At 37.7% G+C, this 26,068-nt stretch overlaps 1 protein-coding gene across 1 annotated transcript in view; it reads right to left on the bottom strand.

The window, feature by feature from the left end:
* The window catches only part of SLC25A21 (solute carrier family 25 member 21), a 216,305-nt gene that overhangs the window by 189,985 nt on the left and 252 nt on the right, over positions 1–26,068 (bottom strand). The window contains exons 2-4 of the mRNA XM_088025167.1: positions 24,875–25,016; positions 23,859–23,910; positions 6,198–6,385 (exon numbers count right to left, since the gene is read on the bottom strand). Of these exons, the coding sequence (XP_087881293.1) occupies positions 6,198–6,385; positions 23,859–23,910; positions 24,875–25,016 (382 nt within the window). The remainder of the gene's footprint in view (positions 1–6,197; positions 6,386–23,858; positions 23,911–24,874; positions 25,017–26,068) is intronic.

The raw sequence follows: 26,068 nt of genomic DNA, 5'->3' as shown, positions 1-26,068 counted from the left end.
CTAGAAAAATATATTTTAGAGGCATAACAGATTATGGTCTAAAGGTGGTCTAAAGATGATAGTTGATACAGCATGTACAAAGAAGGAGGAAAAATTGAGGCAGAGTTTAAAAATAAGTGAGTTTTTATCACACTTTGCATGCAGAGGAAGACTCAAAATTATGAAACTAATGAAAATCTCACTTGTCAACAGTTTTTATACCAACTTTTTAAACTCAATTTCAGCTCAATGTAACATCTTTAAAAATTATTATTTGGTGTTTTAACTCAAAGGAAATTATATTTTTCTTTTTCTTTTTTTGTTATATTTACATGTATATTAGATTCCAAGCAAGCTCCAAGTGCACTTGGGTAAGTGGACCAATTTTCAGATATGTTGGTTTTTTATGGAAAGCCAAGTGCTATATATGGTCCTTAACATAATCAGTAATGCAAAGAGAAACACCAGGGGATAAAGAAGCTGTGGATTAAGTTGGCAGATGGGAAAATACTTTCAGAAGTGTATAAAATGCCTTTAAGGAGAAGGAAATGTGAATAAAAAAAGAGAGAAATAGAAGTATCACTTGTGTTATAGAATATATGTATTATATGTATATCTTATATTAATTTCATATATATTATATATATATTATTAATATATTATTTCAGAGGCAGTTTGCATTGCATTGCATTTTGTTTATCTAAAGTAAAAAAAAAGTTCAGGCTGACCAGCATTCAATATTGGAGGTGTATGAAAATGCAGAAGGGCAGTTGAAAGAGGGGTTAGGACTCTGTGACATGGGGGAAGGGCATCCTCGCTAGTTCCACTCCACAGAACACTTGCCCAGTTTTGGTGACTCTGCTTTCTTCCTGCTTCTCAATCAATGAGAAACACAAAAATATTCTGCTCTGCCTCAGGATTTCTTCTTTCTCCCTCAACCTCTACAATATTGGTTTTTCCTTTCTTCTTTTATTGAATTACCTAAAAGAAGGAGCCCTCTATTTGTCAAAGAGTCAGGAACAGAATTCAGTCTTTCCCTGCTCACCTCACCCCCAACCCCCACCCCCCAGTCATGTACTGAAGCTGGCTCTTACAAGCTGGATAGCAGGCACACCTTCCCAACATTACACTTGGTGGCATCATGTCGGTAGCTTGAAATTGGCTGTGGCAGGAGTATTTACACCAAGGAGAATGGTAAAGCCTAAAAATCAGTTTTTGTTTCTTTGTTTTCCAGAGAGCCATTGTTAAACATTTGCTAGCACAACACTGCCTGAATTGAACCACAGATTCTGTTGCCTAGCCTATTAGGTTCAAATAGTTTTCAACATATCATATACGGAGAGACTTTAATTGCCAGTAGTTCTGCTTATCACAGATTTCCAAAGGTGCCCTAAAGTTAATCTTTAGCTTATGTTCTCTGTACACCACAATTTAATGAGAAGAATTGTGATTCTGCATTTGAATTTTAAAGAAATCCTTAGGTATTGCTATCCAAGAAAATCAACCAACTCACCAAACTACCAACCACGCCTATGATTTGCCATGCTTTCATGCAGATGTTTCTATGCTTCACACAGAGATTTAGTAATGAGAGCAAGTCTTCCATTTCTCAAGAAAATAGCTTCCTTCCTCTGCCCTCTTCCAAGGGCATGAGCACCCTAAAAAGAGGAAATGTGGCTACAAAGCCAGTTTCATCCTTGGTCATTGGACAGAAGTGATGGCTTCCTGTCTCACATTTAGGTCTTTCATCCATTTGAGTCTATTTTTTGTGTATGGTCTAAGAAAGTGGTCCAGGTTCATTCTTCTGCATGTGGCTGTCCAATTTTCCCAAGTCTTTTTTCCATTAGATATTCTTTCCGGCTCTGTCGAAGATTAGTTGACCATAGAGTTGAGGGTCCATTTCTGGGTTCTCTATTCTGTTCCACTGATCGGTTCTGTGTTTGTGCCAGTACCATACTGTCTTGATGATTACAGTTTTGTAATAGAGCTTGAAGTCTGGAATTGTAATGCCACCAGCTTTGGTTTTCTTTTTCAACATTCCTTTGATTATTTGGGGTCTTTCCTGGTTCCGTACAAATTTTAGGATTGTTTGTTCTAGCTCTGTGAAAAATGTTGATGGTATTTTGATAGGGATTGCATTGAATGTGTAGATTGCTTTGGGTAGCATGGACATTTTAACCATATTCTTCCAATCCATGAGCATGGAATGTCTTTCCATTTCTTTGTGTCTTCCTCAGTTTCTTTCATGAGTGTTCTATGGTTTTCTGAGTACAGATCCTTTGCCTCTTCGGTTAGTTTATTCCTTGATATCTTATACAACTCCTCTTTCAGCTATGCGGCATTTATACAGTTTTATCACACAGGATTTCTACTATACAAATTAAACTAATCTTTATATCCATATGAAAAATTTGCAAAAATGAAACTGATTATACTTCATATAAAATTAAGTACCAATGAAAACAATATTTGGATACTAAAGTGTAAGACATTACATAAACACAAAGGCAGATAGATTTCATATCACAAATATTTAGTTGTAATAGCACTGAATATATTACTTGTCATAGAAACATTATCTAAATAATAATTAATGTTTGACTTCAGTTACAATTCTTAAATTACTGACTCACTAGAAACAATATTTGCCTCCCTGGCATCCATCCCAATGAGCACTGTTGGATGTGTTTTTGCTACTGTACCTTAAATGTACTGGACAGGTACACACCCAGGAGGGTTTTTATTCACCAAAAAAATTTTTTTTGAGTGCCTACTATATACATAGTTTTTCCACCATAGTTCTAGATGCTGGTTCTCTTCTGTTTGCTTCCATTTGCTCAGAATAAGAAGCAAGTTCATCAACTGAGAGTGAGAATGAGGAAGGGGACATTGGAGAGATTAGAGAAAAGATGTGAAATAGTTGTCTATGGGATTCTGAAGGAAGGGATGGATCAGGAAAATGTAATATGATTACTGGGTAGCACTGAGTCCACTTGAGGCCAGCAGTTGTGAATATAAAGTGTCTTTTCCGTAGCCACATTCAGCTCTGTGGGTGCAGAAGTGTAAGATTTAACCAAGATGAGGTTTTGTCAAATGAATATGAAGTGAGAAAGGGCAAAGGAAAGAATGTGTGCCCAAAAGTTGGCCGTGGAATTTAAGCTAGGAAGGAGGGAAGTGATGACATGATGCAGATGAGAATATGGTAGTAAGAACAGTGGCTTGTGGGTCTTGTTGGAGTCAGGATACTAGAAGAGACTGCTGGAAAGATAAGAGATGGAGTTAATATTAGGATATCTACTTAGTCCTATTTTTAAACCCAACTAAAGTTTGGGTTTTTTTTCTCTGTATTCTCAGTGTCTAGCACAAGGTATGGTACATCATCTATATATTGAATAAAAATGATGAATGAACAAATCTTTGATCCTGTATTTGAGTAATACCAAGTATGTGAAGAACAACTACATTGATGGATAGCACATTCTCCATTCCCTGAACTAGATTCAGCAGATACTCTCTTTGTTTTGATTTGATCTCCAAGGTTCCTTTGAGATTATGGTTTGACAAATATTAAACTAAGATCTGACAATCAGCAGAATGTGTGCACCTTAGGAAGCTAATGTATTTAATAGCCAATGTACATCACATGGAAATATAAAAAAATTGAAATACTAATTAAAACAATTATATTAAAAATACAACCTTCCAAAGATGAGTTATTTAAGAATAAAACAATACTATTTTGAAAGATTTTGAATCTATAGTATTAAGTTCTCAAACACAGACACATTCATATTTGTAGTCTGAGGAAAGCTTAGATAGTAATTAATGAAACACACACTTTAAAAGACTTTGTCATCTTTTCTAGAGAAAGCAGCTCTAATTTTTTGTCAAGCAACTTAAAAATTTGTCCTCACTTGAAAAATGTCTTGGTAGATGAAGAGTAAGCTATGACAATTTACCCTGGAATTCTACAGGGTGCCTACAAAGTCTGAAAACATAGATAAGTAAACATAATGTTGTGAAGGGCATTGTCAATCCATAAAAAGATGATTCCATAGGAGAGGTGTGATTTCTATATTCACTCAGGACTAGATTTAGCTGCCATATAATTTTTTTAAGTATAGTTTACACACCATGTTACATTAGTTTCAGGTGTACAACATAGTGATTCAACAAGTTTATACATTATGCTATGTTCACAAGTGTAGCTACCATCCGTCCTGATACATCACTATTACAGTATTGTTGGCTATATTCTGTATGTTGTGCCTTTTATCCCTGTGACTTATTCATTCCATAAGTGGAAGCCTGTATCCCCCACTCCCCTTCACCTACTTTGCCCAATCCCCAACCCCCTTCCCGTCTAGCAACCATCAATTTGTTCTCTGTTTTTATAGGTCTGCTTCTGCTTTTCCTTGTTTATTCATTTTCACGTATATGTGAAATCATATGGTATTTGTCTTTCTCAGTCTGACTTATTTCACTTAGCATAATACCCTCTAGGTCCATCCATGTTGTCTCTAATGGCACAATCTCAACCTTTTTATGGCTGTGTAATATTCCATTCACTATCCATTTGCCTACTGATGGACAGGAGCTTCTTCCATATCTTAGCTATTGTAAATACTGCTGCAATAAACACAGGGGTGCATATATCTTTTCAAATTCATGTTTTTGTCTTCTCTGGGTAAATACTCAATTGTGGAATTATTGGATCATATTGTATTTTTAGTTTTAGTTTTTTGAAGAACCTTCATACTTTTTTCCACAGTGGCTGTACCAATTCAGATAGTTTTTGACTAAATAAAAAAGTGAGGAGTAATGTTTATAACTCTAATTTTTTCACATACTACTTTGATGATATAAGGATCAATTTCTTCATTTTCCTCTTACACACAAAAGTAATATAGAGGACATGTGAAACAATGGCAGAAACTTTGAGTTTCTTATAATCCTGGGTACTTATAATCCTTGGAATACTGGAGCTCCATCAAAATCCATTCTGTCTTTCATTCATGGCCCATGATATCTGAGAAAGATGGCGTTTTGCATCATTTCTTGTGTATGACAATGCAAGTGTTCACCCATGGAAGGTGAGAAGCAGAGAGCCTAAGACTGTGAGTTTACCTCTTTCGGACCTAATTTCCCCTTCCCATTAACTGGAACTTCAGTGTGGTATTGACTTGAGTTGTATTTTACAGATGACAAGCCCTAGGGGATGGTGGAGCAACTACTGGAAGGGACCTGTGTCCCAGAGTAACTATGAGGAGCAGAGAGTCTATACTAAACTGAACTATTACCATCAGGACTTTACATAAAAGAGACAAACTTCTGGTTCTTGAGCCACTATATTGTTGGGTCTCTTTGATTCAGTAATTAACCTTTACCCAGACACATACAAATGCCAAATCAAGTAGTGCCAAAACAGAGTCATCAACTATATTATGAATTCACAAATGGTAACTTTTCTGAATTAAATTCAACCTACCACCAAGGAGGAAAGAGAATTCCCTTCTCTCTCAAAAAGAAGAGTGACATCATGAAGTGTGCCGAGATCAGGGCTATAAAGTTTCACTGGGTTCACTAAGCTATCCCTAAGGCTTCTCGTGTTTTGGAATGGGTTTTGAAGCACCAGTAACTGAAAACTGCATTTAAGAAAAAGAGATTTAAACTTGATGTGGAAGCTATGGCTCAAGTTGGACCACAATACAATTATTAAAATGAGCAAAAGGTCTAACATGCCATTGCCTAGAAAGTGAAACAATATTGTCTCTTCCACTGCAGTTTAATTTATTCATTATTTGTTTCACACAACTTGAAAGATACTCCTAAAAGGAGCTGTTGGTGTTTTAAAATGGTGTTTTCCAGAATGAACACATACTTCATGTTTTCTATTTTACTTTACCAGTGAAAAGCCAGAGGAATCTGTGGGAGAGAAACAATGCTTTCTTATTCATGCAGGAAGTCAATTCCAACAAAAATAATTTGTCAGGGCTCCTTTGGTTGTTTGAGACAAAATTCAACACAAATCAGTTTAAACACAAAAGGGGCATTTCTTGGCTCATAACTGAAAAGACGGAAATGGCAAGGATGCTTGGCTCCAAGACTTTATCTCCCCTTCTCTCATCTGCTTGTCTCTGCTTGTCTTTATTCACTCTTGGTACAGAGATTTCCTAACCCAGAGAGGTATACTGCCTGGGAGAGCCCCCTATTCCTACCCAGTAATCTTGAAGATGCAAGAGGCAAGCAGAATTCTCTTCTGCTGGCAACAACAGAAAAATCCCTGGCACGGCTTTGACGGCTTCTCTTTGGTCCCCTGTGATTCCCTGGGCCAATCATGTGGGCAGGAGATTGTGGATATTTGATTGGTTGGGCTTTAGTCACATGCATACCCTTGGATGAAGAGCTATAGAAAAGAGAGTTTCAGAGTTTTAAATATTTTTGTAACATCTTTTTCTTTGTAATTTGAAAAATAATACTGGGTTTGAAATATTTAAACAATACTCTTGCTGCTTCCTTCTCTAAATAATTAAGTTTTAATCCTAATTAACTGACTCCTTTTCTATACTGCTAACCATCCAATGACAATGGTACTGGGACTAATTAATTGCACTTCATCTCAAAAAATACTTTCCTACTAGGGGCTCTAGTTTATAGTTTGGTTATTCTATATTCCTGTGAGATTAGCAAACTTGGAAAGGAAATGAAATGGCTCATTTTAAATATACATATACTGTATGAGATGTTATGTTAACTTGTGGATAAGGCCCTGGCTCACCTAAACTTGTCATTTATAAAATATTTATTGTATCAGGAAAGGTGTGCAGAAATAGGGAAGACATAATCCCTGCTTGAAAGGTTTACATAATAACTCTGGAAGCCATTGCAATAGGGCATCATGATTATTAAAACTGTAAACTGCTTCCTGGAGGGGCAAACAGAGGTAACTGCTGCATGTTACAATCCACAGTTCAGTTTGGCATAGCATCTTGCACAAAAGCGTATCCCAAACCACTTTACAGAAGTGAAATTTCCATTCTCAAGCCAATATATGCTATACATTACAGAACAGCTGTGTGCAAACATTGCCTCATGAGGGAAAAAAAACTCAAGGCATTAGGTCATGAGATGAAAATCCAAAGGAGAACTTAGGAGGCATGGACCAGTAGGGCAGAAAGGAGGGAGAAGAGGAAAAAATGATAGGGAAGGAAACACATTAATTTGCAAGATTTAGAAATGAATCTGTGATAAGCCTAAGAGACATCACATACTTTTTCCCTGGAAAAACTGAGAGTGAGACAATCTTTTACATGATCCAAAGGAGTAACAGCAGAAGTTAAACAAAAAAATTATGAAGTGAAAGCTGACAAACTTTCACAGTAGTGGTATAATTACATAGGATCGGTAATTTCAACTACTATGGGATAAAGGTAATAAAATTATATATTTTGAGGTCACCCGAATTATGGTAAACTATTACCTGAAAATGTTAGGGGATGAGATGTATTGTGAAAGCTAATTTCATAAGCATAAACACTATATATAAATTGTGCATTTTAAAGTAAATACAATTTTATAAAATATACTTAATATTGAGACAAACCAATTAGATTACATTCTTTCAAATCTTGCCTGGCTTTAAGAAACCATAAAATTGTCAATTTTTATTTTATTTTTGAGTCCTAGAAGTATCATCTAGTAGGGAATTGTATTTAACAAATGACGACAGAGTTTGCTGTACTTAAACTGGATTCATAATACAAAATCCTGCTTTTAAGCTAAATAAAAATTTTTATGTAGAAATGACTCTCAAGAATTGTTTTTACTATTTATATGTCCTATCGTTTAAATAACATTGAAATATTTTTTAAAAATTCAAATTCTCCATTCTGGATGTTCACTAGAAGCTTAAGTTTCTATTTCAAGTATCATCCAGATTGCAAATTAGCCTTCCATACACTGTGTGTATCAAGAACATTATTCAAGTTCCATGAACTCCAAGATTACCCATTTAACAACAGGTTTACATAACTCATTACAAGTTATATACTTCTGTTAAGGGGATATACTCTTGAGTAATGGAGTTTTCCACATAAAAATATGATTAACTCTGTATCTTGGGTAAGCTATTCATGCTTGGCATCTGCTCATTTTAATTTGGCAGGTATCTCATTTTACAAGATGCATATAACACTATGCATGAAAAGTGAAGAAATCAAACCATAATGTATTATTTCCCAAAATATCTGGAAATACTGGATACTCAGTTGGGTTGTAGATAAATTTGGCATGTCTGGCCTTTAAAGGACATGGAAGATTACACAGATGGTCACTAATTCTGGCAGTGTAACAGGGGTTTAGTAATGACGGATAATTAAGAAGATTTCCACTAAACTGGGTATGATTAGGTTTTCCTTTACCTTTTTTTTTTAAGATTTTATTTATTTATTTGAGAGAGAGAGAGACAGATAGCAATAGAAAGCAAGAGCGGGGAGGAGAGGGAGAAGCAGGCTCCCTGCTGAACAGGGAGTCCAACGAGGGGTTCAATCCCAGGACCCCAGTAAGCCCAAGGCAGACGCTTAACCAACTGAGCCAGCCAGGCACCCCTTTCCTTTACCTTCTTAGATGTACATGGTATTTTTTTTTAAGCCATGCTACCTAAAAAAAAAAAAAAAAAAAAAAAAAAAAATCACTGTGCCTTAGAAGGAAAATCAATTGACCTTTCAGGAATTTTTATACTATCATATATATATATTATTATCTTAAGAATGATGATAGAACATGCACCCCAGTGTTTATAACAGCAATGTCCACAATAGCCAAACTATGGAAAGAGCCAAGATGTCCAACAACAGACGAATGGATAAAGAAGATGTGGTACACACACACACACACACACACACACACACACACACGATGGAATATTATGCAGCCATCAAAAAACACAAAATCTTGCCATTTGCAACCACGTGGACGGAACTAGAGGGTATTATGCTAAGCGAAATAAGTCAATCAGAGAAAGACAAGTACCATATGATCTCACTGATATGAGGAATTCTTAATCTCAGGAAACTGAGGGTTGCTGGAGTGGTGGGGGGTGGGAGGGATGGGGTGGCTGAGTGACAGATATCGGGGAGGGTATGTGCTATGGTGAGTGCTGTGAATTGTGTAAGACTGATGAATCACAGACCTGTACCTCTGAAACAAACAATACAGTATATGTTAAAAAAACAAAAAAGAAGATAGTAAGAAGGGAAAAATGAAGGGGGGAAATCAGAGGGGAGGACCAACCATGAGAGACCATGGACTCTGAGAAACAAACTGAGGGTTCTAGAGGGGAAGGGGGTGGGGGGATGGGTTAGCCTGGTGATGGGTATTAAAGAGGGCACGTACTGCATGGAGCACTGGGTGTTATACGCAAACAATGAATCATGGAACACTGCATCAAAAACTAATGATGTAATGTATGGTGACTAACATAACATATTAAAATAAAATAAAAAAAGAATAATGACAGAATAAAGGATCCTCCTCTGCATGTTCATCTCCTCTATATCCTCACCTCAGAATGAAAAGCAGAATAACAGAGCGGTTAACAGTGTTGGATGCAGAGTCAGAATGATCATCTTGATTTAGCAATTTCCGTATCTGTGTGATGGGAGGTAAAAACTGTACTGACTTCAGCACATAGTATGGTGCCTGACATGTGACAAGCATGAGATAAACAGCGGCTACTCTTAACTGCTGTGATTACTATTTCTAACTCTGAGATTTCTCAGATAACCCTGAGAAGTCTTCCAGAGACTATGGTGATGAGGGTTCCAGCTGCACTGCCGAGGTCCTCCTCCCCAGGTCCTCCTCCCCAGTTTCAGCCTCATCTCAGAGTCCAGCCATCCCAGTGATGGTGACATAGTTGCGATAGCAGACGACTCTTCCTCCTGAGAAGACTCTACTCTGTTGGCTGCTGTCTCAACTGTGCCCTTCTCTAAGGAGGGAAGCATCATGTAGCAGAAACACACACACACACACACACACACACACACACACACACACTCTCTCTCTCTCTCTCTCTCTCTCTCTCTCTCTCTCTCTCTGGAAATCTCAGTTTGAGTTTGGTATCAAGTTTCACAGATCACTTATTCCAGGGGTTCTTAACCTGTGTTTGAACTTTGGAAAGAGGAAGATGTTCATGAATTCCTAGAAATTAAATGCTAAATTTTTCTTTTTTAGTGTTCATTTTTATGGCAAGAGAAATCCATGACTTTCAACAATTTCTCCAAAGATCCTGTGTCCTTAAAATAATCTGGAACCATACTCATCAAGCTTCAATTTCTTTCTCTATAAAATGGGAATAAAAATAATGGTCCTACTGGCCTCACAGGGTTGTTCTGAGGGTCCATTTAAGTAGATTGTGAAAGACTGTAAGTCATCACTATAGAAGCATTTGCTATTCCTAAACTTGCTGCCGTTATTTTTTTTTAAATCAGTTTGTGTGAACAGTTCTGATTACACAGTGTCATCCACAAGGAACTCAAAATCTTATATCTACTTTTTGAAAACCATGTCATAGCTTGCCCAAGCAGTAACCATTGAAAAGCAGATTGAGGCAATACCTCCAGAAAATAGTCTACAGATGTGTTTTGTTCAGTTCACACAGTGTTCTCTCAAAAATGAATTGGTTGTCAACATTTAGAAATCAGGGGTTTTCACTTAAAAAATCAGATTTTAGGTTACTTTAAAAACTGAAATATCTGGCATCCCTGAGTAATCTTTCTGGAAGCCAACTAGCCAGAGCTGAGTACAGAGACATATGCTTCCTGTATCCCCAAAGTGAGTCTGGCCCTCCTGCTTCCCTCCTTTGGCCACATAAGTGTCCCCAGCCTACAGATGTGAAATCTAAATCTTGAGTATAATTAGTCTGCTTTGAAAAAATATAAAATAAGGTATCACCTCCCCTTTCTTCTTAGAAAGTTCTTTCAAACTTCAAATATAGAATATTTAGAATACACCTTCAGGCAATTAAGGAGAGAGTATCTATATTTTCCACATACATTGCTCCTTGTGTTAGCAAATTGTGACCCTTTGAAAAAACATCCTCTAACAGGAATACTGAAAGGCAAGACCCATGACATGATTATAAGATCCAGGAAAGAGGCAAGTGGGGGTGCCTGGGTGGCTCAGTCAGTTGGGTATCTGCCTTTGGCTTGGGTCACGATCTTGGGGTCCTGGGATCGGGCCCTGCATTGGGCTCCCTGCTCAGCGGGGCGCCTGCCTCTCCCTCTCCCTCTGCTGCTCCCCCTGCTTTGCTCTCTCTCACGCTCTCTCTCTTAAATAAATAGAAGATATTTGGGGGAAAAAAAAGAAGAAAAAAAAAAGAAAGAGGCAAGTGATGTGATTGGGGAAAACCCATAAGTTTACAATGGAAAGTCATGACTCTGACTCATAATTTGAGCTTGTACAAATCAATAAGTGTGGAGAAATAAATGGACTGCTAACATATCATTTGCAAGAACTTCAAATGAATCATCAACTCAAAGAGCCTCTTGATTTTGACCTGAGTTTTAAGGATAAGAAAATTGTGAAATATAGGAAGGTGTTTCTTTCCCTTAAATTTCATAGGTTACAAGAGATTTCACAAGGCTGAAATTTTTCTCTGGAACGTATGAGGAGGAAGAGCCACTATGAAAATTAAAAATGCATGGTGAATCAACAAATGAATGGGTAAAGAAGATGTGGCATATATCTATATATACAATGGAATATTACTCAGTCATCAAAAAGAGTGGAATCCTGCCATTTGCAACAATGTGGATGGAACTAGAGGGTATTATGCTAAGCAAAATAAGTCAGTCAGAGAAAGACAAATACCATATGATTTCACTCGTATGTGGAATTTAAGAAACAAAACAGATGAACATAGGGAAAGGGAAGGAAAAATAAAATAAGATGAAAACAGAGGGAGGCACACCATGAGAGACTCTGAACTGTAGGAAACAAACTGAGGGTTGCTGGAGGGGAGGTGGGTGGGGAGATGAGGTAATCGGGTGATGGACATTAAGGAGAGACTGGATGTAATGAGCACTGGGTGTTATATGCAACTAACGAATCACTAAATTCTACCTCGGAAACTAATAATACAGTATATGTTACCTAAATTGAATTTAAATAAAAAAATTTTAAAGAGAGAAAATTCATGGTGAAAAATTAAGGATTGGGAAATTCTTGATGTTCTCCTTTTTTTTTTAAGACTTATATATTTATTTATTTGAGAGAGAGAGAGAGAGAGAGAGCAAGGGAGCACGAGCAGGGGGGAAGAGCAGACTCCCTGCTGAGCAGGGAGCCAGATGTTAGGGCTCCATCCCAGGACCCTGAGATCATGACCTGAGCTGAAGGCAGACGCTTAACTGAGAAGGCAGACTGAGCCACCCAGGCACCCGTTGATGTTCTCCTTTTTAAATAAAATATTCTGTTACGTTATTAAGGGCCCCCAAATAATGAATAGGCTGCTATAGATTACAATAAAGAAGAAAAAAATGATACCAGGAAACCCACTTAGATATGATTAGAATGGACTGCCTTTCGAAACTGTTCTTAGACTCTTAGCAAATCCAAGATGATTTGCTCTAAGGAATGCTCTTATTTTTTTTTAAATGTTGATATTGACATTAGAATTCTGATTTAAAGAACTCTGTATCAGCTACATAGACCTGTGAAAGATTTCAAGATTTATACAGTCATTACCAAACTAAAATTTATGCTGGATCATGCACTATTGTAAATGTTTTGGCAAAAGCGATGTGGTATAACAGAGGCTGTCCATTGGAGTAGTATGGCCTGTAGGAAGTTTTTGTAAACCTAATTGCAGGGGCTATTTGGGTTAGAGCAAGGTTGCACTGTAAATCTGCCATTCTTAGAGGGCCAACTTTCTCAGATGCATATTGAACCAATATTCTTGCTATGAAACTGTGTAGGCTAGATTCTGTGCCACTATAGTAAAATGCTCTTCAATAAACTTGTTTTCACAAAACTTTGCCCACTCATGCGTCCCAAAGCTGTTGTAATCTTCATTGTCGAGGCTGATCTAATAGCAGGCACATTATTCTATTTCTTGACATGTTTAAAGTTCTCTAATGGATAAAGCTAACAGCTATGGCTGCTTCAACTGTCACTTGATTACCCCGGAGGGATTTTTTTTCTTTTTCTTTTTTTTTCTTTTTGTCTTTAAAATTGGCCTCCTAGTTTGTTTTTAACTACCTTGTGCACAGAGGTCTGAAGGGGGAAGCAGATCAAAGATCAGCTCGCAACATAAAAAGCAGCTGTAGTTAATTAAAGGCAAATGAAGGACATCTGACCAGATTCTTTATGAGCCGCCTTGTCACACATTCAACAGTCTATAATCTCTGTGACCTTGTCCCTTGGTCCTGAACTGTCACCAAACCTGAGAAATGGATATGTCTTGAATTATATATGAATTAAAAAAATGGGAGGAATGTTCAGGGTGGGACTTAGGAAGGAGTAAGTGATGTGGAAGAAGAACACACAAAAGTGGAGTCATCTGGGGTAGGGAGAAGTCACCTGGAGTTTCCACTGTAAAGCAGCGAGTCTTTTCCCACACTGAAAATAAAGTGGTTTGGTATAAAGAGGTAGAGGTAGATAATCAGATTATAAAAGGTAACATTTGAGCGGTGAAATGCAATACTTGTTCTGCTATGATTTGAGAGAAAATAAGCTAAAAATAATCCTACAGTATCCACTATTTGATTTCTGAAAAATTTGTAATTGTTCCTATTTTTTAAATGTTATTAAAATCTAAATAACATGGGGCGCCTGGGTGGCTCAGTCGTTAAGCATCTGCCTTCGGCTCAGGTCATGATCCCAGGGTCCTGGGATCGAGCCCTGCATCGGGCTCCCTGCTCCGCAGGAAGCCTGCTTCTCCCTCTCCCACTCCCCCTGCCTCTGTTCCCCCTCTCACTGTGTCTCTCTCTGACAAATAAATAAATAAAATCTTTAAAAAAAAATCTATATAACGCAAGTAAAATGATTAATGAGTTTTTCTAATTTTGAAAGCAATACATGTTCATTCTAAATCCTTGAAACGTCCCAGAGACATCTAAGAAAAAAAATAAAATTCCCCCAAAATCCAGCCTCTGAGAGAATCCTGTTAAGATTTATATTTAAATCAAAAGAAAAATTGAGTATATACTGTCAAAATATCAGTGAAGTTGCACAGTGCCTGTCTGTGGATAGTTAACACGCCTACAAAGCATGGATGATGGAATGAAAAGTGTGGGTTCTGGCAAGTCAATAACCTCTATCAGCACCAGGGAAATGGCTGTCAGGGCCTGCACTGGCCCCTTAAAAATGCATCACCAGCGCGAATAAAAGAAAAGCCACTGCATCCTCTATAGACCCCAGAGTGATGGGACAGCTCCTGTTTCTGCCCGTTAGCTAAACTTGCTATGGCCCAGAATGGCACGCTCCATGCCCCAACTTCCACTTTCTCCCGACTGAAGGTTGAGGATTATAGGAAAAATGCCAACTTTACAGGATTGTGTAAGGAGATAGAGATCATATCTCTAGGAATGCTCTGGAAATTGCAAAATATTAATTATTAACTATTATTAGCAGTAATTGAGGTGCTGTGGAAAACATTAAAAATGATTAAGAATCATGGCAGCTGGGTGGCTTTGGCGGTTGGGCATCTGACTCTGGATTTCAGCTCAGGTCATGATTTCAGGGTCGTGAGATCAAGTCCAGTATCGGCTCTGCGCTCAGATGGGAGTCTGCTTGGAATCTCTCTCTCTCTCTCTCCTTCTGCCCTTCCGCCTGCTCTCTTTCTCTCTCTCCAAATAAATAAATAAATACATAAATAAAATATTTTTAAAAAATGATTAAGAATCTACCTTCAAGGAGTTTTTATCATGTATGTGGAGGTATAATACATAAACAAAAAAAGTTAATTAAAATTTGAAAATAGGTTCAACTTTACAATGCAAGCCATGTGCCAGATAATCAGCAGGTTAACTGTAAACATCTGAGAAGGAATGATACAGTAGCCTATATTATAGGTTTTTGGTTTGTTTCTGAACAAACATATCAGAACTAATGTACATAAGTGAGTGTTATCCTTTTCAAAATTGTCACCTTCACTGTCTACAAACCTTAAAAAGGTATTGCCATGGTTTAAAACATTTTTGAACTGTATGGGATTCCCTTGAACCTGTGGTATATGATTTTTAAAAACCAAAAGTTGTAATTTTGAAGACAGATACCAGTTAGAACCAAGAACGGTGAGTACAGAGGCTGACACCAAAAGAAATGCGGCCACATGAAATGAAATTAATCGTTTTATATAAGACAAATTATTTCTGAAGAGAATTTCAAGTGTGGCTATCCAAAAAATATTTTAATTAAGGCAGTGCCTTGAAATAAGCTACTAAATAAGCTACTAAAAGGGTGATATTCAATTGAGTGAATAAATGCTGATTTATTCTTCATTTAAAAAAGTACTAGTTACTTTATATTCAACTTCAGAGGAGAGAGATATGAGAAGGATTTGCCGTCTAATTTGGATTTGATTTGTTACTGAAGGATAGACAAGATATGGTTGGGAGGGTGAACTTCAGGGAGGTAGAATGATATGTAAAAAGTGATGGGGGGCACAGAGAACTTTTAGGGCAGTGAAAGTCTTTCTTATGACACTATAATGATGGATACATGTCATTTTACATCTGTTATAACCCACAGAATGTACATCACCGAGAGTGAAACCTAATATAAACTATGCACTTTGGGTGATAATGATGCATCAATGTAGGTTCATCAGTTGTAACACATGCACTGCTCTGGTGGGGGATGTTGACAGTGGGAGGTGTTTGTGCGTGTAGGGGTGGAAGGTATAAGGGAACCTTCTCTACCTTTTCCTCCTTTATACTCTAAAAAATGAAGTCTATTAAAGAAAGATGATGGGAACGCACAAGGCATTGATGGGAGGAAAGAAGAATTAGAAAGCATTCCAGGCAAAGAATAAAAAGAGTATAAATGAGAGAAGAAGGCAAAGTTGCAGGAAATGAAAGGATTTCAGCACAGTGCTGTCCAATAAGACTTTCTGCAATTATGGAAATATTTTATAATCTGTGCTGTCCAATATGATAGTCACTAGCCTCATGTGGCTACTCTGAAGAAATGATTGTTGTTTTTATTTACTTTTAATTGAATTAAATCCAAAGAGCTACATGTGGATAGCCGATGCCATTCTGGATAGTGCAGGATAGAGCATGGAGTGGGGATCCTGTGAGATAGAGATGGAGAGTTACATAGGATATAGCTAGACACTGGAGGATCTCCAGCTATGTTAAGGAGCATTAAATTTATCCCAAGGAACATGAAAAGCCAATGAAAAGATTTAAGAGGGGGAGTAATTAGCATAATTTATCTGCTTTTTGGCATCAGGCTACCGTGAAAAGGATGGATTAGGGTTAGGGTGATGGTTTGCGTAGAGGCAGGGGTGCCAGGGAAAAGGCTATTTGATAATCCAGGCAATAGATGCCATAACCCGAGAGGACAGAAATAAAGGAAACTGAGGGACATTAGAGAAGTGAAGAAAAGGATGGACGAGATGTTAGGAATAAGGGAGGGAGAGGGAGAGATCGAGGAAGCCTGAGGATGATGGATGGTGGTACCAGGCACTGAAGAACCGCTCTGCGATGACCAGTCCAGTTAGAGACACGTTGAATGTGAGGGGCCTGCTAGGCGTCCAAATGGGATGATACACATTTGTGAGCTACGCACATCTGGATTGTCCCTGAAGCCCGGGGAGGGGTCACACCATCCAGGGAGAGTCTGAACGTGAGAAGAGAGACTAGGACAAAGCCTCAAAGAATACCAAGACCCTGACATGATGCTTCTGCTTGTAAGTCAGTTTTGTATTCATTCCTGCATGACTGCAGCAAGCCACATTAATCTGCACTTGTTGTCTTTCAAACAAAAACCCCAAGCTCACAGTCTTAGCACCCCATGGCACCTCATGGTATTTGGTAATCTCTCCCCACCCCACCCCCATTTTTAGGACACACTGACACACGAAAAATGTTATTTTAAATTTAGGTTTTTTCATTCAGGACACAATTTCAGATACAACAGAGTGAACTCTAATGCAAAGAAGAAAAATTACTGGTAGGAGACTATATTAGTTAAGCACGTTTTAAAAGAAGTTAGTAAGAATACAGCCATCAAAAAAACCCCACAGGTGTTTCTCTCTCCTATAAATTGATTATTAAACAAATGCCCAGTGCCCTTATGACATCTGGCAAGCCATCAAATAAACTACTAACAATGAATCACATCACAAAATGAGGGAATATACTGATTTTTTTAAGTGGAAGCATAATACAAACTCTCCTAACCAAACACAAATGATGGCGATATCATTCCAGGAAACTGCAGTTTGATTTATCAACAGTTTCTATTACAGAGCCTTAATGGAGGGTGCCATTGCTCCTACTTGTGATCCAGAACTTGGGGTCATGCACAGCAAAGGTAATGCAAGTACTACTCTCAATTCTTTAGGTGTATCAGACTGTCAAATGTTCTTATTGAGGAAGCACAGTTAATAGATTAACTGAGATTTTACTTATTGCACTTTAAATAATCATAAAAACCAGAAGGCAATGCAAGTATAAGTCTAAGGGACCACAGGTCATTCTTCTTTCCAGAACCCAATAGATACTTCCCCATAAGTAGATTATGATAGACCCTGTATTGGGTCATTCTTTCATCTAACAGCCTCTTATTGAGCATTGACTAAGTATCAAAATAGAGTTTTCAGTTTCCCGCTGACCTTACAGGTACGAAAAAGAAGGTCTCAAAATGTTGGGAGGCGAGATACGGTGGGGGTAGTGACAGGATCTCATCTGTGTTTTCAGAGAGAGAACACTGGCAGCAGAACCACACCACAAGGCAGAGAGACCGAATTCATGAGCCCAGTTAGAAGACTTTTCCAGTAATGTGGATGGGAACAGATGAGTGCATGAAATTGGGAAGTGGTGCTGGAGATAAGAGAGAGGGATTAAACATATTTAGAAGTCAATTGGGAATTGAGAAATAATCCGGAGATGATTATCTGGGGGAAACTGAGTAGATATTTTTGATCCCAGAAGGTAGCTCTAAAAATATTATTTCTTAGCCTCTTTTTGTGGTACTCTCCTAGAAGTATCTTAGAAGTGTTAAAAACTCATTAGTGACTTATTTTGGAATGACAGTCATCTCTTTACTGAACAGCCCTGTCAAGTAGTTAATGATCTGTAAAACTCTGAGCTGGGAAGAGCTCTTTAAATTAAATCAAAGATCCTTAAGTCAAAGATACTTTTATTGTATTTTGTAAATTCTGATTTGTTTTTCTAAATGAATTGTACCTATCTTTCAGTGTGTGTTTTCTAGTCCCCTATGAGGAAAATTTTATTAGTTTTCAATATGATCAAAGGGAAACCAAACTCAACCTGTTAGCTTTCTTAAAATCAATATACTATAGCATACTATAGATTTTAAAAGCTCCAGTAAAACGAAATCAGCAGCTGTCAATTCCTAAGATGATGTTTCTTCTATTACTGCTATTAGTGCTTCTACTACTAATAATTCTACTCTTAATCTTGCTATAACTATCATCACCACTACTATGAAAACTGGCTTACTTTATTAACTGCTTTTATGTATCAGAAACTGTTGCACATTTTATGTGTATTAATTCATTAACTCCTTGCTGATGTCATCGTATTCACAACAGCCACATTTTCCCTACTTTATTAATGAGAAGACTGAGGCGCAGGGAGAAGAAATCACTTGCCCAAGCTCCCACAACTATTAAGAAGCAGAGTTGAGATCCAGCCCTGTTGCAGACGGTTACTTTGGTGGTCACCAATAAAGCACAGCTCCCAGTATTCCTGTCCCCATGGCATGCCCTTTCACACTGACTCTAAGCTTGGCCACATGACTTATTTTGGACAATGAGACATTAGCATGTAAGCTGAAGCCTGATAAGTCACTTCCACATTGGTGTTTGCTATTTGGTATTTTGGGGATCCAGCTGTCAGGTGCTAAAAAGCCTAAGCCACCTGCTGAGGAGACTTGAAGGAGAACTGAGGCCCTCCAGTCTCAGCCAAGAGCCTGCACCAAAAGCTAGCCACGTGAGGGAGTCACCTCTGCCACTGCAGCCCCAGTCACCACGTGACTGTGACTTCAGGAAAGACTCCAATCAAGGCCAGCAGAAGAACTGCCCATGTGAGTCCAAGCAACCCACAGAATTGTGAGAGATGATAAAAAAGTTTGCTGTTTGGGGCGCCTGGGTGGCTTAGTCAGTTGTGTCTGCCTTTGACTCAGGTCATGATCCCAGGGTCCTGGGATGGAGCCCACGAAGGTCTCCCTGCTCACTGGGGAGTCTGCGTCTCCTTCTCCCTCTGCCTTCCCCACTTGTGCTCTCTCTCTCACTCTCTCTAACTCAAATAAATAAATAAAATCTTCAAAAAAATTTGTTGTTTTAAGCTACTAAATTTTGAGGTGATTTGTTATACAGTAGTGAAAAAACAACCACAAAACAAAACCCAATCTGTTTATGCTCTTAACTACTTTGCCATCCTGAGCTAAAGTTACCTTCCTAAACAATCATTTGATATATATATAGATATAGATATAGATTTACATCTATATCTATATATATCCTATGAATATTTCTTTGCTGTGTATTTACAGCTTCTTATGGTTTTCCTACCTTAATCTATATATCCTGGGAATTAAAAACTAACAAAGAGCCAAGATGCCCTTCACCAGATGAATGGATAAAGAAGATGTGGTCCATGTATACAATGGAATATTACTCAGCCATCAGAAAGGATGAATACCCAACTTTTACATCAACACGGATGGGACTGGAGGAGATTATGCTAAGTGAAATAACTCCGGCAGAGAAAGTCAATTATCACATGGTTTCACTTACTTGGCAAACATAAGGAATAGCATGGAGGACATCAGGAGAAGGAAGGGAAAAATGAAGGGGGGAAATCGGAGGGAGAGACCAACCATGAGAGACGATGGACTCTGAGAAACAAACTGAGGGTTCTAGAGGGGAGGGGGGTAGGGGGATGGGTCAGCCCGGTGATGGGTTTTAAAGAGGGCATGTATTGCATGGAGCACTGGGTGTTATACGAAAACAAGGAATTGTGGATCACTACATCAAAAACTAATGATGTATTGTATGGTGACTGACATAACATAATAAAATAAAATTTAAAAAAAACCACAAAACTAACAAACTACTTATCCATTGCCAAGAAAGTTCAGTTTTACCACAAGAACCAATTTGTAGAAAGGATTAGACCTATTTCACTAACTTTGCTAAGGATTTATAACAGTAGTGTTCACTCACTTATTCAATCATTCAACAGTTAACATTTATTGCACAAATACTATGTGCCAGTAACCATGCTAAGCAGTCTACATATACTTGCTCCTCACAACCACAAGGTTGTACGAGGGATAGGGGACGTATTGGAAACCATGCCAGAGGTCACAGCTGGTAAGCAGCAGAGCCTGGCCAGGCTCAAGTTCATCTAACTTGAGTCCAACCTCTTCCCCCACATTCTGCTGCACTTGCTCTCACCATACAAGCAGCCAGGTGCTAATCAAATCTTAGTGGATTATGGTAGTTAAGGCCCTAGAATCTGACTGAAATCATTACTGAATGAATATATAGTCTCATCAAAAAGGCATTCAAAAATACCTTTTTCTAGGTTCAGTTTGAACTAATACAGTCTACAACTGAAGATGAATCTATAGATTATTTTTAAACTAATATACAAACACAGATTAATGTTTAATGCATAAAATTCTTTTTTGTGTGTAAAAGTTTGCCTACATGTTAAGTTGCAGAGAGTTTAAGCTTCTGCTTGGCTAAAGTTAATGCTTAAATTATTAGCTCAATTCTCTCCTCAGGCAGGAGTCCCCCTTGGATTATCCTGGTCAAGTTGGGTGCACATGATAGTTCTCAGGTATTAGAATTCTCACAGTGAATTCTAATGTTCTATTCACCAATCTACCTCCTAATTCTCTTCCACTCATACTGGACTGTGCCGACTTTCAGAACAAGAACTACTTCAAAAAAAAAAAAATCTATGTTGTCATATAGCATCTTTGGTGAAAGTACAAATCCCTGGGTAGAAGGCAGCCTCACTGCAGTATTTCTCTTTCTTCTCTCCAGCAGGCACCCACTGGGTGAGAAAACCCATTCTATTGAGAGATAACAGTGATAATGTAACTTTAAGTAATAATGTAATTTTAAGAATAATGAAACTTTTAAGTTTTTGTCATTTTAAGTCACTTTTTTCCCTTTCCCTTTCCATTTCAAAAACTGTTTGACTTACACAATATGGGTTTAAGGACCAGAAAATGATATAAATAGAAAGAGAAATTCCTAACACAAAAGCTGCTGTATAAGCCTCTATATTGTTTAGATAGTTAACACTCAAAACATATCTTGGGAAGAAGAAACACCTCACAGTAGAGGGAGAAGTAGTGATGTCTGAACTGACTTATGAAAGATAAGAATGTGTTGTTTGAGTAGATGTTTATAATCCTTTCCACTATTAATGCTAGAAAAATAGGGGTTAAGACATCAGAGTGCTTAACAGCAAATGTTAAGTATTAATTATCTCACATACAAAATTAAATATTTAAACGTGAATGGAAAGATAGGTCAGAATATTCTGAATTATCACAATCAAGGAAAGCTTGAGGGGTATTCTAAGAAGGACCAACAGACTCCAAGAAATATTAGGCTTTTACGATGTATGATTATGCAGAATACTGCTAAGTCATGTAATAAAAAGTCACAGTAATATGGGACAGTTGTAGTTATCTAAGGATTTCCTTTAATAAGCAACTTTTCCAAGGCAGATCTACCTAAAAGCTAAATGCTAAATATATCGACATTAGCAGAAGGTGAACAAGAACAAATGAATGTAAACTTTCTGAAAATCAGAAAGACTTTAAGGAAAACTTCCAGCTTAGAATAAATACGTGTTTAATTTGCTTCCAGATTCCCTTATACTTGACTGGTTTTAATCACCATGACGAAAATTAATAAATGATTTGTCAGTGTTTAGGAGACAGTGTAGTCTCCATCTGGTATATTCGAGGCTTGTGAAAACATTTTCCAGTACTACCCAGTGACAGAAAACATTGGTAAGGTAAGCTCTTGCAGCTGAAATGCAGCAGTTGATTGCCAATGGAAGCTATAGAAAAGGATGATTAATATAAACAGGCTTTTGCCTGTGCTTCACAGCAACATTACATAAAGCAGTGCTATTTCAGGAGACTTTTATATTTTAATTTCCAAGAGTCCATAGGGTAATGGATTTTTTTCTTCATCTTGTTTGATCTTTGATATTTAAGACCAACTTCTGTGTTTTGTTTATTTTTTCTTGCATTGGAAAAAGAACATAAAGTGAGTGACAACGCATAATCAGGGCTAATTGGTATTTTTCAGAGGAAAAAAAAAGAAAACACCTTTTATGATGAGCCAAATGCAAACATTTTACAAATAGGGTATCTTGCACAAAATAATCATGTCAGGAAAAAAAATGGTTACGTTGCATGCATGGAAGTATTTGTTAGTTTCAAATTTAATCACAGCAAGTGGTTTTCATTTATACTTCCCTAAAATTTGGCTATTACACAAAGCAAGTACTTTAAAGGACTAAATGATTGTCTTCTCCCTGAAGGAAAGAAACTGAAAGTTGATTTCAAACTGAAAGGAATAATAGAGACAAAACATTTTAAATAAAAATAAATAAGGGGGGTAGGTAAACCATCCGGTGGCCAGCTTGTTTAATATAAGAAGATGATTTAGGTCCTCTTTTTTTTAAAAAAAAAAACTTACTATTTTTTCACTTTAAAAATGATCACAATGATGCAAGCTAACTATTCCTCCTTCATACACTATCAAGTATGTAGGGGTCTCCTTGCTGCACTGTTGGTAAGGTCTGTGTTGCCGAAACAGGTGATGACAGCAGTACTATTTTGTGTTATTTTAGCCGTCACTAGCCTTCCTAGCATTTTTCACCACTCCCACTTGCTGGCAGTATATCATGGCACGGTTTCAACAGAATTCTACTATGAGCTGTGAGCTAACTGGGAAATGTCAACATGTAAAGCCATGTCTAGAATTAACCTGTCTTTAACAAGGGCAAACTCCCACACTCTCTTCTCTCTCAAAACTTAATTACAGCAGAAGTACAGCAAAAAGGGGTGGAGACGGTTGGATGATGAGATGCTAGAGACAATTCTATAACCAAAAGATAAGATAAACCACGCAAAATCCACCATGAACATTTTGCTATGGAACTAGAAAATTATACGGTTCATCTCGTCAGAGAACAAACTCTTCTTATTAAGAACCACATGGCCGTCTGAGTAAGACTTTCTACCCCTCCAAAGTGAAAGGATCATGCCCTTCAGCTTATTGTAATGCATACCATGTCCCTTCTTCTGTGGAACATCTGACTTTAATTGAACAGCTATTGAGATTCCTGCTGTGACATCCTAGAAGTATCATCACACTTTTAGGCATCAGCCTTGGCTGTGATCTGCCCCTTATCCCCTTTAATGACAAGAGGTCAACATTCTATCTCAAACCAAGTTACACACTATATGATGGCTTCTCTTAGCACTGCCCCATGCCTGTTGACCTTGAAAAATGACTGGTAACCACCAGACAAATCAGCAAAACCCCTGAAGGTCATGGCCCCTGTGTAACCTAATCAGCATCTCTAAATAATTTGTCAGAGTCAAGTTGAGAGTCACACACTCAAAAGACATTACTGCCTGCATACCTAAAACCTTTCTCAGATAAGAAGTGGATCCATAAAGGTATCTGTGGAAAGGCTATGGAAATAAAAAAGAAATGTTAAAAATTTTGTAAGATCTGAGAAATAAAAGGTGGTTTTCAGATTTAAAACAATTGATTAAAGCATTTCCTGGATTCTCAGCAATATGAGAAAATTTCACCAAGAAAAGAACAGAGATTTAAAACTCTGGACTATTGTCAATACAAGTGGCCTCTGACAATGCTAATACCATCCTGGGGATCATAAAATAACATGAAAAAGAGCTCAGATGTTGTCTCATGAGATCACTTCTCATTCAAGCTGTTTATCCTTTGTCCTCTCATAAATTAATGCATTTTAAACCCCACCATCAGGGAGAATATAGTATTCCTCATTCTTTCTTGCACATGTATAGTTCAAAGCTCCTCATACTGTCCTAGCACAAAACAAACAAAACACAATGTATTTCCAACATAGTTTTGATTGAGGCTTCATTTAAATTCACTGTTTAACAACTGTGGATAATGTGAATATGTTGGTAGGGTCCACTAAAACAACGTAAAGAGATGCTATCTCACTGTAGGCCACAATGGCATAAATTGTGAGTTTTGTTTAAATGACATAAATTTAAAGTTCAATTAATTTTGAAAGTATGGGCACAGACTCTGACAAAATTAAGGTAATCACCTTATAACTACAAACTCTGAACTGTTGACTTCCAGACCTATTATATCCAGATTTGATCTCTCTATGGCTCAGAGCCAACTTATAAATTACCTCCCGGACAGTTCCACCTGAATGACTCTTGGGCACCTAAATTTCAGTCTGACCACAACAGAATCTCTCATTTCTTTCCCCAGCCCCATCACCAACCTGCTCCTCTCCTTGCTCCCTCCATCCACCCTACATGCAATAATGCAAATCAGAAGCCTCATCTTCAGCCTAGAAGCCCTTACTTCCAAGCAGTCTCTAAGGGACTTCTCCTTGATTTCCCTTAAATCTCTTCCCTTCTCTATTTTTACTGTCTTCTCTATTTTTACTGTCTTCCTTGTTTCCTGACTGGACTTTAACAATATCTTCTACTACGGCTCTTTCTGCTTCAGGTTTCTCTTCACTCTTCATGCATATCTGATATTGATGGTCCACTGCCTCAGTGGTTGCCCACTACCCATAAGACAAAGATTCGTCTAAACCCCATCTTTTTGTCCAGGACTTCACCTCCAATATTCAATTCTCTTTCCTTGGTGTGCCTCCTGCTTTCTGACCCTAGAAAAGTAACTGCATATCCTGTTTGACCCTGGCCTTCTGGATACCAGGGCTTGGGATGCCCTGCGTTCCTTATCTGCCTTTTGAATGCCACCTGGGCACCTCTAAACAGAGAAAGGCCTCTTTCCATAGTTTCTTGCTTATATCTTGTTTCTTACAATAGTTTTGCACATATATATTCCTTTTCCCACCAAAATGTAAGTTCCTTGAAAAATAATCCATGCACTGTTCATATTTCTCTCCTTAGCATCTGTTATAACGCATGGTGCATAGGAGGCAATTTAATAATGTTGAATAGTAAATAAACAAATGAAGCAATAAAGCACCAAAAGATGCTTCAATTCTTGGATTCAAAGCTATATTTCAAAAGGCAGAAAATACAGAGGAAAACTAATGGCATTATGTAAAGTTCCTAGTCAAACATTAGTTAAATATTATTTATTGGGGTGCCTGGGTGGCTCAGTTGGTTAAGCTTCTGACTCTTGATTTCGGCATAGGTCATGATCTCAGAGTTGTGAGATCAAGCCCTGGGTCAGGCTCCATGTTCAGTGGGGAGTCTGCTGGAGATTCTCTTTTTCCTTCTCTCTGCCCCTCCCCTTGCTTGCACTCTCTGTCTCTCTAAAATGAATAAATAAATCTTAAAAAAAGAAGAAGAAAATTAAGTCCCTAGCAAACATAATGCTAATTATATAAAAAGCCAGGAGGTACCTCGTATTGTATCATTAGTAGAAAAAATTAAAAATACTTATAGATAAAGGTAAAGTTTCAGGAAATACAGATTTCATTTTCAGTAACAACCTGACTAAAAGCAAATTAAATGTTCTCATCAAAAAACTGAAACTGCCATTATAAAAGTATTACTTTTTGCACTTCATGATTATAAGTGTTTTCAGAGTCTGAGGTATATGGTTTGGCATCACTTATGTGTATGATCATCTATATCCTTCAAG

This window comes from Eumetopias jubatus, unplaced genomic scaffold, assembly GCF_037043125.1.
Source record: "Eumetopias jubatus isolate StellerSeaLion01/CBP00866 unplaced genomic scaffold, mEumJub1_p1.0 scaffold_7, whole genome shotgun sequence".
NCBI lineage: Eukaryota > Metazoa > Chordata > Mammalia > Carnivora > Otariidae > Eumetopias > Eumetopias jubatus.
Note: the sequence above shows the minus strand (reverse complement) of the source record. Positions and strands in the feature narration are given on the sequence as shown.